At 42.8% G+C, this 14,463-nt stretch overlaps 1 protein-coding gene across 1 annotated transcript in view; it reads left to right on the forward strand.

Annotated features, from left to right (window-relative positions):
- DKK3 (dickkopf Wnt signaling pathway inhibitor 3) overlaps nucleotides 1-14,463 on the forward strand; it is a 45,292-nt gene that overhangs the window by 7,271 nt on the left and 23,558 nt on the right. Inside the window, exon 4 of the mRNA XM_075838152.1 lies at nucleotides 1,066-1,146. Coding sequence (XP_075694267.1) covers nucleotides 1,066-1,146 — 81 coding nt within the window. The remainder of the gene's footprint in view (nucleotides 1-1,065; nucleotides 1,147-14,463) is intronic.

Raw genomic sequence — 14,463 nt, forward strand, 5'->3', positions numbered from 1 at the left:
TCTGGGTGGCAGTTCTGGGGTGAGGGGTCTGAGTGGCAGTTCTGGGGTGAGGGGTTTGGGTGTCAGTTCTGGGGTAAGGGGTTTGGTGTGAGAGGGTCTGATCAGTATATACAGGGCTGAGTATGGGGTGAGGGGTCTTTTTGGGAGTTCTGTGGTGAGGGGGTCTAGTCAGTATTTTGTCAGTATGTGGTGAAGGTTCTTGGTGGCAATTCTGCGTTGAGGGTCTGGTCTGTATGTGGTGAGGGGATCTGGGTGGCAGTACTGGGGTGAGGGGGTCTGGGTGGCAGTACTGGGGTGAGGGGTCGGGTGGCAGTTGTGGGGTGAGGGGTCTGGGTGGCAGTTCTGGGGTGAGGGGTCTGGGTGGCAGTTCTGGGGTGAGGGGTCTGGGTGGCAGTTCTGGGGTGAGGGGTCTGGGTGGCAGTCCTGGGGTGAGGGGTCTGGGTGGCAGTTCTGGGGTGCGTGGTCTGGGTGGCAGGTCTGGGGTGCGTGGTCTGGGTGGTAGGTCTGGGGTGAGGGGTCTGGTTGGCATGTCTGGGGTGAGAGGGTCTGGTCAGTATGTACAGGGCTGAGGAGTCACTATTACTTGTGCCCTATTTACTGTATATGTTATTATATGTCAGGCAGTGTTGGGCTCTGCTGGTAAATGTTGGGCACTGCCAGGTGCTACTGATGAGTATTCCTTGGGCACTGAAGGGCTCCGCTTAGTTAGTTTGGGCTGTGCTGCGATAGTTTGGGCACTGCCGGCACTACCTTTTTGGCTCTGACGGGCTCGGTTGAGGTTGGTTGAGCTCGGCTGCTGTCAGACGGACACAACTGATGTTCATTTTTCAGATTTTCTAAATTATTGGGATTATTGGGGATTTTATGGAAGAGAAGACAAACAATGAAACTGAAATGAAATCCTGTGGCACTACACCTAGTAGCGGCACCACGGAGACGACGTCATATAGGGAGTAATTCGTCTTCTAGAAATAGGGTTTACGTTCCCTCATCCTGTTCCCTGGTATTACAGGAGCATCTGATCAGTAACCGGTCGTTATACAGTAATATCGTTACTCTCTGCAGGAAACTGACAATAAAACCGGAGCCACTTACATCTCTGAGACGATTATATCATCGCTGAAAAGTGGGTACAAGGAGGGGCACGTAAGTCTGTGTATAAGTGATGTCAACTATGGCGCTATATGGCGTATATGTCTCGCTGTTGATGGCGCAGGTATAATCTGTAAGTATTGACAGCGCGGCGGGTGCGGCCAGGTTATTGTGAGTAAGGCAGCGGCTTGTGATGTGACGCCAATATGGAAGGGCAGAGACTGAGCAATAGACCAACCCAATGTGACAAAGGTGTAAACAAGATTTCATCATTGTGGGGGCTCATAGTCACATATTTAGACACACACACACACACACACACACACACACACACACACACTCACTCACTCACAAATACATACGCGCACATAGAAACATGCACACATATACAGACACACAAACTCATAAATACATACACGCAGATAAAAACATACATGCTTACACAAATACAGACAGACATACACATACATACACACTCACATATACAGACTCAAACTCCTAAATATATATACATAAAAACATACATACACACATTTATACAGACACACAAACTCGTAAATACACATACATGCATACATACATACATACATACACATATAAATACATACATATACAGACACAAACAAACAAACTCCTAAATACACACACACACATATATCCAAACATAAATGCACACGTATACATACACGATATATAAAGACATACGCACAATTAAATTCATACACCAAACGCATACATGCATATAAAAACACGTGAACATATATATATATATATATACGCATGCATATGTTAGATGCTGTGCACGGCCTCTAGGGGTTTCACTACTTATAAGTTGGTACTTGTTGGTTGGCGTTCACCAGGCAGTCACGAGTAGTGGCAGCGACTATCTCCATACAATAAAACGTCTGCTGCCAACCACCGTGTTATCATCCAGAGGAAGATCCGACTAACAGAACAACGCACATTACATATAGTGCCCTCCCCCCCCCCCCCCTACCCTCCCGTCTCAGACAGCAGAGGAAATTCTGACCCGTTAGGATAAAATACATGACAGCGCCACCTATTGTAGAAGGGGAAGAGCAGGGAGGGGACGCATTTATTTTACATTCGTTTATTTAAACATTTTTAGGAAACAATGATGTGCCATATTTATCAGCTGGTATCTGTCATGGTGGTGGTTGGGCACTGCTGGTATCTATGGTGATGATGGTTGGGCACTGCTGGTATCTATGGTGATGATGGTTGGGCACTGCTGGTATCTATGGTGGTGATGGTTGGGCACTGCTGCTGTATTTCAGGGCTGTTTTTTGGGTGTTGCCTTTGTCAGTGTATACTGGGCACTGTCTTGACTCTGCTATATTGCGTGAAGAAGATTTTGGCCTCTGCTTGTTTTCTTGGACTGTTTGAGCTCTGCTTATGTATTGTGGGGGTTCATATACCTGCTAATGTATGCCGGGGACTGCGGGGTCTCATTGTATGTGCCGGGGACTGCGGGGTCTCATTGTATGTGCCGGGGACTGCGGGGTCTCATTGTATGTGCCGGGGACTGCGGGGTCTCATTGTATGTGCCCGGGACTGCGGGGTCTCATTGTATGTGCCCGGGACTGCGGGGTCTCATTGTATGTGCCCGGGACTGCGGGGTCTCATTGTATGTGCCCGGGACTGCGGGGTCTCATTGTATGTGCCCGGGACTGCGGGGTCTCATTGTATGTGCCCGGGACTGCGGGGTCTCATTGTATGTGCCCGGGACTGCGGGGTCTCATTGTATGTGCCGGGGACTGCGGGGTCTCATATGTGCCGGGGACTGCGGGGTCTCATTATATGTGCCGGGGACTGCGGGGTCTCATTATATGTGCCGGGGACTGCGGGGTCTCATTATATGTGCCGGGGACTGCGGGGTCTCATTATATGTGCCGGGGACTGCGGGGTCTCATTATATGTGCCGGGGACTGCGGGGTCTCATTATATGTGCCGGGGACTGCGGGGTCTCATTATATGTGCCGGGGACTGCGGGGTCTCATTATATGTGCCGGGGACTGCGGGGTCTCATTATATGTGCCGGGGACTGCGGGGTCTCATTATATGTGCCGGGGACTGCGGGGTCTCATTATATGTGCCGGAGACTGTGGGGTCTCATTATATGTGCCGGGGACTGCGGGGTCTCATTATATGTGCCGGAGACTGTGGGGTCTCATTATATGTGCCGGGGACTCCAGGGGGTCTCTCATTGTATGTGCTGGGGACTGCGGGGTCTCTCATTGTATGTGCTGAGGACTGCTGGGGTCTCTCGTATCTGCCGGGGACTGCGGGGGTCTCATTGTATGTGCCGGGGACTGCAGGGTCTCTCGTATGTTCCGGGGACTGCGGGTTCTCTCATTGTATGTGTCGTGGACTGCGGGGGTCTCGTATGTGCTGTGCACTGTGGGGTCTCTCATTGTATGTGCCGGGGACTGTGGGGGTCTCTCACTATATGTGCTAGGGATGGTTTGGAATCTGTTGTGTTATGTGCATTGCTGGGTGCAGCAGATGTGTCGTTGCTATGTGCTGGCGCTTACTTTACCTTCTGCTGCCCTTATTATATCACAAAAGTTCTTGGCTCCAAATCTACAGGATAAAAGTTCCCCGAAGTCTTCAACTCTTGTTTTACATCCACAGCCGCTGCTCCGTACTCAGAATAGAACTGGCAAAGCAGAAACAAACTGGTCTCTCCCCCTGAGAAACTTAAAAAGAATAAAGTGCTTTCTGCTGATTGGGGGCAAGGATTGCGGTCATGTCAGAGAAACTAGGAGACCAAGATAACGGGGACTAAACGAAGAACAGGAACCAAGAAAAATACAAAACATGGTCCCTGCTTCACCAATAAAACAAGAGTTCAATAAAAGCCGCGTCATCATTTATAATATCAAGTTATTAAGGGCAATTATAGATTTTTTATTATAAACGCTAAAATTTTACATGAAACGTCCCATGATGGGGAAACCCAATCCTCTTATCCCAAGAATTATTAAAATTCTTCTACATAGGGGGCAGTATTATAGTAGTTATGTTCTTGTATATAGGGGGCAGTATTATAGTAGTTATATTCTTATATATAGGGAGCTGTATTATAGTAGTTATATTCTTGTATATAGGAGGCAGTATTATAGTAGTTATATTCTTGTATATAGGGGGCAGTATTATAGTAGTTATATTCTTGTATATAGGAGGCAGTATTATAGTAGTTATATTCTTGTATATAGGAGGCAGTATTATAGTAGTTATATTCTTGTATATAGGGGGCAATATTATAGTAGTTATATTCTTGTATATAGGAGCAGTATTATAGTAGTTATATTCTTGTATATAGGGGGCAGTATTATAGTAGTTATATTCTTGTATATAGGAGCAGTATTATAGTAGTTATATTGTTGTATATAGGGGGCAGTATTATAGTAGTTATGTTCCTGTATATAGGGGCAGTATTATAGTAGTTATATTCTTGTACATAGGGGCAGTATTATAGTAGTTATATTCTTGTATATAGGGGGCAGTATTATAGTAGTTATATTCCTGTATATAGGGGCAGTATTATAGTAGTTATATTCTTGTATATAGGGGCAGTATTATAGTAATTATATTCTTGTATATAGGGGCAGTATTACAGTAGTTATATTCTTGTATATAGGGGCAGTATTATAGTAGTTATATTCTTGTATATAGGAGCAGTATTATAGTAGTTATATTCTTGTATATAGGGGCAGTATTATAGTAGTTATGTTCCTGTATATAGGGGCAGTATTATAGTAGTTATATTCTTGTATATAGGGGCAGTATTATAGTAGTTATATTCTTGTATATAGGAGCAGTATTATAGTAGTTATATTCTTGTATATAGGGGGCAGTATTATAGTAGTTATATTCCTGTATATAGGGGCAGTATTATAGTAGTTATATTCTTGTATATAGGGGCAGTATTATAGTAATTATATTCTTGTATATAGGGGCAGTATTACAGTAGTTATATTCTTGTATATAGGGGCAGTATTATAGTAGTTATATTCTTGTATATAGGGGGCAGTATTATAGTAGTTATATTCTTGTATATAGGGAGCAGTATTATAGTAGTTATATTCTTGTATATAGGGGGCAGTATTATAGTAGTTATATTCTTGTATATAGGGGGCAGTATTATAGTAGTTATATTCTTGTATATAGGGGCAGTATTATAGTAGTTATATTCTTGTATATAGGGGGCAGTATTATAGTAGTTATATTCTTGTATATAGGGGGCAGTATTATAGTAGTTATATTCTTGTATATAGGGGCAGTATTATAGTAGTTATATTATTGTATATAGGGGCAGTATTATAGTAGTTATATTATTGTATATAGGGGCAGTATTATAGTAGTTATATTCTTGTATATAGGGGGCAGTATTATAGTAGTTATATTCTTGTATATAGGGGCAGTATTATAGTAGTTATATTCTTGTATATAGGGCAGTATTATAGTAGTTATATTCCTGTATATAGGGGGCAGTATTATAGTAGTTATATTCTTGTATATAGGGGCAGTATTATAGTAGATATATTCTTGTATATTGTGGCAGTATTATAGTAGTTATATTCCTGTATATAGCATCAGTATTATAGTAGTTATATTCTTGTATATAGGGGACAGTATTATAGTAGTTATATTCTTGTATGTAGGTGGCAGTATTATAGTAGTTATATTCCTGTATATAGGGGCAGTATTATAGTAGTTATATTCTTGTATATAGGGGCAGTATTATAGTAATTATATTCTTGTATATAGGGGCAGTATTACAGTAGTTATATTCTTGTATATAGGGGCAGTATTATAGTAGTTATATTCTTGTATATAGGAGCAGTATTATAGTAGTTATATTCTTGTATATAGGGGCAGTATTATAGTAGTTATGTTCCTGTATATAGGGGCAGTATTATAGTAGTTATATTCTTGTATATAGGGGCAGTATTATAGTAGTTATATTCTTGTATATAGGAGCAGTATTATAGTAGTTATATTCTTGTATATAGGGGGCAGTATTATAGTAGTTATATTCCTGTATATAGGGGCAGTATTATAGTAGTTATATTCTTGTATATAGGGGCAGTATTATAGTAATTATATTCTTGTATATAGGGGCAGTATTATAGTAGTTATATTCTTGTATATAGGGGGCAGTATTACAGTAGTTATATTCTTGTATATAGGGGCAGTATTATAGTAGTTATATTCTTGTATATAGGGGCAGTATTATAGTAGTTATATTCTTGTTAATAGGGGGCAGTATTATAGTAGTTATATTCTTGTATATAGGGAGCAGTATTATAGTAGTTATATTCTTGTATATAGGGGGCAGTATTATAGTAGTTATATTCTTGTATATAGGGGCAGTATTATAGTAGTTATATTATTGTATATAGGGGCAGTATTATAGTAGTTATATTCTTGTATATAGGGGGCAGTATTATAGTAGTTATATTCTTGTATATAGGAGCAGTATTATAGTAGTTATATTCCTGTATATAGGGGGCAGTATTATAGTAGTTATATTCTTGTATATAGGGCAGTATTATAGTAGTTATATTCTTGTATATAGGAGCAGTATTATAGTAGTTATATTCCTGTATATAGGGGGCAGTATTATAGTGGTTATATTCTTGTATATAGGGGGCAGTATTATAGTAGTTATATTCTTGTATATAGGGGCAGTATTATAGTAGTTATATTCTTGTATATAGGGGCAGTATTATAGTAGTTATATTCTTGTATATAGGGGCAGTATTATAGTAGTTATATTCTTGTATATAGGGGGCAGTATTATAGTAGTTATATTCTTGTATATAGGAGCAGTATTATAGTAGTTATATTCTTGTATATAGGGGCAGTATTATAGTAGTTATATTCTTGTATATAGGGGCAGTATTATAGTAGTTATATTCTTGTATATAGGGGCAGTATTATAGTAGTTATATTCTTGTATATAGGGGCAGTATTATAGTAGTTATATTCTTGTATATAGGGGCAGTATTATAGTAGTTATATTCTTGCATATAGGGGGCAGTATTATAGTAGTTATATTCTTGTATGTAGGAGCAGTATTATAGTAGTTATATTCTTGTATGTAGGGGCAGTATTATAGTAGTTCTATTCTTGTATATAGGAGCAGTATTATAGTAGTTCTATTCTTGTATATAGGAGCAGTATTATAGTAGTTATATTCTTGTATATAGGGGCAGTATTATAGTAGTTATATTCTTGTATATAGGGGGCAGTATTATAGTAGTTATATTCTTGTATATAGGGGGCAGTATTATAGTAGATATATTCTTGTATATAGGGGCAGTATTATAGTAGTTATATTCTTGTATATTGGGGGCAGTATTATAGTAGTTATATTCTTGTATATAGGGGGCAGTATTATAGTAGTTATATTATTGTATATAGGGAGCAGTATTATTGTAGTTATATTCTTGTATATAGGGGCAGTATTATAGTAGTTATATTCTTGTATATAGGGGGCTGTATTATAGTAGTTATATTCTTGTATATAGGGGGCAGTATTATAGTAGTTATATTCTTGTATATAGAGGGCAGTATTATAGTAGTTATATTCTTGTATATAGGGGCAGTATATAGTAGTTATATTCTTGTATATAGGGGCAGTATATAGTAGTTATATTCTTGTATATAGGGGGCAGTATTATAGTAGTTATATTCTTGTATATAGGGGGCAGTATTATAGTAGTTATATTCTTGTATATAGAGGGCAGTATTATAGTAGTTATATTCTTGTATATAGGGGCAGTATATAGTAGTTATATTCTTGTATATAGGGGGCAGTATTATAGTAGTTATATTCTTGTATATAGGAGCAGTATTATAGTAGTTATATTCTTGTATATAGGAGCAGTATTATAGTAGTTATATTCTTGTATATAGGAGCAGTATTATAGTAGTTGTATTCTTGTATATAGGGGCAGTATTATAGTAGTTATATTCTTGTATATCGGAGCAGTATTATAGTAGTTATATTCTTGTATATATGAGCAGTATTATAGTAGTTATATTCTTGTATATAGGAGCGGTATTATAGTAGTTATATTCTTGTATATAGGAGCGGTATTATAGTAGTTATATTCTTGTATATAGGAGCGGTATTATAGTTGTTATATTCTTACATATAATACAATTCAAAGAAAATAAAAATGTAAGCATCTTTGACAAACAGTTTTGAATAATAATATTCTAATGTTTTGTGTATACAGTTCTCTAGCAGAACTACGTGTCTCCATGGTCGCAGACTGCAAACGAACATTGTGTAGTCTGATCCTGCTGTCATACTCCTTTTCCATCATCCATTCAGTAGGTTAGGAAGACGTAGCGGACAGATGGAAGGGGATATGACTGCAGGATGAGACTATACAGGATTTGGCTGTAGTCTGTAAACATTCAGTTCCATCGCTCTGCATAGATGCTGTAGATCTAAAACTAGGAGATTTTTTAATTAAGACTATTTGTAAGGTTTCGTAACTTTCTATTTTAGATTAGAGACATACAATGGGTTGCAATGGTGGACTTCTTCTTCACGGAATGGTTGAATAGAATTTCAAATGTATCTTTAGAAATGACAATGTAACATTGTGTCGTTGTCCAATGGATAATAATTCCATGTCACATATCTGGAGGTGGGAGAGTGATGGACGGAGGGTGGAGGGTCTGCATGTGACACTCTGCACTTCTGGCCCCCATTACTGGACACCTATATGATTAGAGGGCGAGATCTGACAACACTCCGGTGACACAATCATGAGAACCTGCTGCCTGCCCAGAATATAATGGAGGGCGTGAAAACGTTATAAGGATGTGTTATTTGATATGATGCTCCCCTCGAACGTTATGTCCGCTCACTGCACCGTCATATTTTAAGGTTTTTTTTTCCTCTCTTGTGCCATCTGTTGAAATGATTGTAATATCTAAGAGGGGGAGGTTGTATTCTCAACGTAAACCACGTAAATGTGGGCTGTTATGTGGCTGGTCCTACTTTAGTGCAGAAGTGTCTCCACCTTTCTTGCGTACTCGTCCTGATAGGGAAAGAAAGCACAGCAAGGAAGAATACAGACAACTGATATAAAGATCAGAGTCCTAAAGGAGAGAAGAGAGCAGGGAAGAGTATGTGTTTACTTGTATGCGGGGGTGACTAAGTGACTAAACTCGCTCTAGGTGTATGTGTGGACTTTGGCAACAGAATCTAAGCGTGCTTCTTCTCTATATTACCCTCAGACAGGTGTGCAGAGTATGTTTAACCAGTTCAGATTTGTTGCTCGGATCATCATTTTCATGAACGTTGTCTTTAAGGATTCTAGTTGTCACAGTAAACCCTATGCTTGGCATAAGCCAGACACCAAATGCCAACAGAAAAACACCACCAGAGGTGGTGGTAGCAGTATCATGCTGTGGTGATATTACTCTGCACCAGGCCGTCAATACAGCAAAACACAGGGAATTACTGGAGGAAAACCTGCTGCAGTCTGCAAGAGAACTGCAAATTGGGATTCATTTTCCAGTGAAACGACACCAAATACAAAGTCAGTGTTGCACTGAAATGTCTTAAAGTGAACCCCGGGGATCATTTCTACCATGGCACAGAGACCCACTTGTCACTAGAAAGAAAGTCCCATTGACGACAGCAGATGTGCAAACATTAGCTTAGAAGTCTGAGCCAACTAAAGCCGTGGCAGCCTCTTTGTAAGATTCGGTGGGGTCCCACGTCACGTACTTCAGCACCCCCCCACCCATGCCCAAGCTGCTGCCGTGGTTTGCTGAACATCAGAGCTAAGCAATGCCCAAGGGATTCAGATATTGTACGGAGTTCTGGAGGGCAGATGACTCCAGGTGGAGCTCTCCTTGAAAAGGTATATTTTCTTAGAAGCAGTGGTTTAGGAAATGATGGGAGTTGTAGTTCTCCAACAGCTGGAGAGCCACAGGTTGGAGATCACAGCTTTAAAGTTTACCTCCAGCCAAATACAGAGAGTGGACTTCTAGGATGTAACCTGCATACGCACATGGCGGCACCAGCGGGAGGCTGGCGCAGTACCAGATCTCCTATATAAAGATGTAGTGTTTGTGTATGAGGGTGAGCAACCATCTTGGCCTCTGATCTTACAGAAAATCCAGATATTCCTCAGGCGGCGGCAGGCGGTGAAGAAGTCAATAAGTGCGTTTAGCCCGGGGTGCCTTGTTCTTATTAAGGATATGTTCACACGCTTAGCAAAAAACATCTGAAAATACGGAGCTGTTTTCAAGGGAGTAGCGGTCGGGGGTTATTACATTTAAATCGTATTCACTTAAAAGACAGCTTATATATAATTGTGTGGCGGCTGGCAGGCATTGCTGTCCCGGCGCATGACACCAGTCCCCTCTGCTCCATGTGATGTGATTTGCAGTAGTTGCCGGCACGCTCTGACTCATCGGGCATCTGCTGTAAAACAATGCGGGTTCCCTGGAAGACCCTTAAAGAGAACCTTTCACCTGCCCATACATGTGCAGCATATAATGGGCAGGGCTGCACAAACCGGGGGGCACTTTAAAAAAAATTCCTATCCTTCCTATTGCCGTTATATTTGGCGCCCAATATTTAAATAACCCCCTTAACTGTCAATGGGGTGTGTAATTTGCAAGGGGGCGTGTTACATCGCGGTGACACTGTCCAATCAGCTACGGACAGCGAGAGCGGGAGAGAGGAGAGCGTGTGCGCACGCGCTTCTTGGAGCTGCGCGAGCATGAGCGCGCACCCTCCCAATCTTCAGCTCTCGGCAGACAAGCTGAACAAGACTGTGTGATCTCTCGCGTGAGATCACAGTCTCGTCCTCGTCCGCCGAGAACTGAAGAGTGAGTGAGAGCGTGCGTGCGCCTATGCGCACAGCTCCGATGCTGCTGCCGAAGATACTCCCGCCGCCATGGAACAGAAGAGGAGGAATTCACATTCTTTTCTGTTCCGTGGTGGCGGTAGATCTGCACGTGCGCACACTCTCCTCTATCCTCGCTCTTGCTGTGACTCTTTCCGTTGCTGATTGGACAGTGTCACAGCGATGTTACACGCCCCCTTGCCAATTACACGCCCCATTGACCGTTCAGGGGGTTATTTAAATATTGGGCGCCAATTATAATGGCACCGATATCTAAATAACAGAGAAAGATAGGAAAAATTTTTAAAGTTCCCCAGGGATTGTACAGCCCTGCCCATTACATGCTGCACTCAGCTACACCTGTATGGGCAGGTGAGAGGTTCTCTTTAAAGGGACATTACACTTAAAATACAAGCAGTCGTCTGAAAATAATTGCGGAAATTATGAAATAGGGAAATTCTGCAAAAATATGTTAAAAATGCTGCTAAACCCCCGGAGCTGCAGTAAGAAGCGAAACCATAAAGATCAGTTATCCGTGCAGGAACATTGTACGATGAGCTCTATATATAGGATTATATAGGGGAGTCCTGTATAGAATATTGTATGGGCAATGAGCACAGTATTTAAAGGTCCTGGTCACGACTTCCGGTTCCGGCGCTGGAGATGCAGGACGCGAGTGACTGAGCTCCCACTCCCGTCCAGCCTATTTGCTTATAATAGTCGCTTCGGCGGCGACAATCAGCGGTGAAGCCACCAGCCCTGCACACGGAATCATCACAGGTGGTGCCTGTATGGACAGGTACCTCCTCAGAAGCGCGCAGAAGCCAGCCATGGAAGACTCAGCCGTGGTAAAGGGAGGTAAGATGGCGGCGCTTCCCGCCACTGCGACCCTGCTATACACACAGGAAGATGAGCTGCAGCACCATCAGTCCCAGCTTTCAAGCCCAACAGAGCACATAATGTCCGCTCTTCCTGCAGCCATTGATTATGTAGCCCTGGCCCGAGAAGTAGCCAAACAGATCGCGCCAGACCTGCAAAAGGCGCTGGAAAAAACGGTGCAAGATTCCCTAAACCGCGTGCATGCGGAGCTGGCACAAGTCACTATCAGAGCTGATGAGCTAGAACAGCGTATGACGCTGCTGGAAGATGAAAATGAGCGTCTGCAATCCAAACTCAGAGGGGTGCTGTCTGTTACTACGCAGTTGGGGGACAAGGTGGAGGATCTGGAAAACCGCTCCAGGAGGAGCAACCTACGACTGGTGGGGCTGAAAGAAGCGGTGATATCTGCTGATTTGCAACGAGTGTGTGAGAGGACATTGCCGGAAGCCTTCGGTCTCCCCCGTCCCTGCCGGGTGGAGAGGGCGCACAGAGTGGGGCCGGACCCCAGAAACCTCCCAGCAACAGACGACCACAGTTCGCTTCGTCCCAGACAAGTAATCTTTAAGCTGTTGGATTACAATGATAAGGTGGCACTCATGAAAGCTTTCCGCAGCAGATCACGCCCCTTGGAAATAATGGGCATGAAAGTGCTACTTTTTGAGGATTTCTCGGCGGAAGTTGCAAAACGAAGGCGGGCTTTCAGCAAGATCTGCACCACGTTGTTCCAAGCGAAAATACGTTTTAACCTGCAGTACCCAGCCATCCTGCGGGTGTTTCAAGAGAACGGACGGAACAAGGTTTTCACCACGCCACAGGAAGCGGAGGACGCACTTACGGAGCTTTGTAGGCGCAGAACACAGCAAGAGGAGAGTCACAGTCCAGTACATAGTCCGAATCGCAAGTCGAGAGAAGCCAAACGGAACCGACTAAATATGGAGCGAACCTGGGCAGAAGCTTTAATGCCCACACCTGGAAGATCCCGGGGGGGTCGAGCCGGAAATGGAGGGGACTCTCCGAAACCGCAGAGGCGTACGCGGGACCGCACCCGATACACGTCTCCTGAGTGAAGGACTAAGATCTTTTCAGCACATTTTATTTTCAGCACATTTTATTTAAAGAGGTAATACTTGTTCTCACAGCTTAAAGAGGCTCTGTCACCAGATTTTGCAACCCCTATCTGCTATTGCATGTGATCGGCGCTGCAATGTAGATTACAGTAACGTTTTTATTTTTAAAAAACTAGCATTTTTGGCCAAGTTATGACCATTTTTGTATTTATGCAAATGAGGCTTGCAAAAGTCCAAGTGGGTGTGTTTAAAAGTAAAAGTCCAAGTGGGCGTGTATTATGTGCGTACATCGGGGCGTGTTTACTACTTTTACTAGCTGGGCGTTGTGTATAGAAGTAACATCCACTTCTCTTCAGAACGCCCAGCTTCTGGCAGTGCAGACACAGCCGTGTTCTCCAGAGATCACGCTGTGACGTCACTCACAGGTCCTGCATCGTGTCAGACGAGCGAGGACACCGGCACCAGAGGCTACAGTTGATTCTGCAGCAGAATCGCCGTTTGCAGGTAAATCGATGTAGCTACTTACCTGCAAATGCTGATGCTGCTGCAGAATCAACTGTAGCCTCTGGTGCCGATGTGGCCGACACGATGCAGGACCTGTTAGTGACGTCACAGATCTGCACTGCCAGAAGCTGGGCGTTCTGAAGAGAAGTGGATGATACTTCTCATCAGGGCCGGTTGGCCTTGTTGGTTCTGGCTTATAAGCCGGGTTTTGGTTATGTTATTAATGTTTATACATGGCTCTTGGAAAAAGACGGATCTGACTCCCCGAACCTATCACGACTTTTAGGCACTTTAGCTCATCTTAAACACGGCCCAATAACATGAAAATAGTCTCTTGGAACGTTAAAGGGCTGAGATCCCCACAGAAACGGACCAAACTTTTACGACACATGAAAAGATTGCACCCAGATGTGGCCCTATTGCAGGAAACTCACCTTACCGAGCCGGAGTTTAAGTATTTGCAAAAATTCTGGGTGGGTCAGGTTTTTGGCTCGTCGGCAAGGGAGGGTAAGGCGGGAGTTATAATTTTGGTACATAAAAATTTTGTGTTTACGCTGGTGTCCCAGGAGCGGGATGACGAGGGCCGTTGGATCCATCTAGTGATGGAGCATGAAGGGGAAACCATCAGTATTTATAATGTGTATGGCCCAAATACGGTTAACACTGTTTTTTTTGGTCGTTTGGAAACCCAACTCCAGCAGGATCGCACTAGGTTTTTGATTCTAGGGGGAGACCTTAACACTGTAAGCTCTTCAAAGGAAGATAGGAGCGCAGGGACTAGTTCGCAGAGAAATAGAGATAAGATCTTGCCCGACTTTTTAAGACACACGGCCCTAATAGATGCTTGGAGGAGTTTACACCCAGATGCGCGGGAATATACACATTTCTCCCATGTTCATCAGTCATGGTCGCGTATTGATTACTTGCTAGTTAGTGACGCATTATCGCGGCGTTTACGTGAAGCGACAATTGAAGATCTAGTCATTTCGGATCATGCTCCGGTTACC

This window comes from Rhinoderma darwinii, chromosome 9, assembly GCF_050947455.1.
Source record: "Rhinoderma darwinii isolate aRhiDar2 chromosome 9, aRhiDar2.hap1, whole genome shotgun sequence".
Classification (NCBI taxonomy): Eukaryota; Metazoa; Chordata; class Amphibia; order Anura; family Rhinodermatidae; genus Rhinoderma; species Rhinoderma darwinii.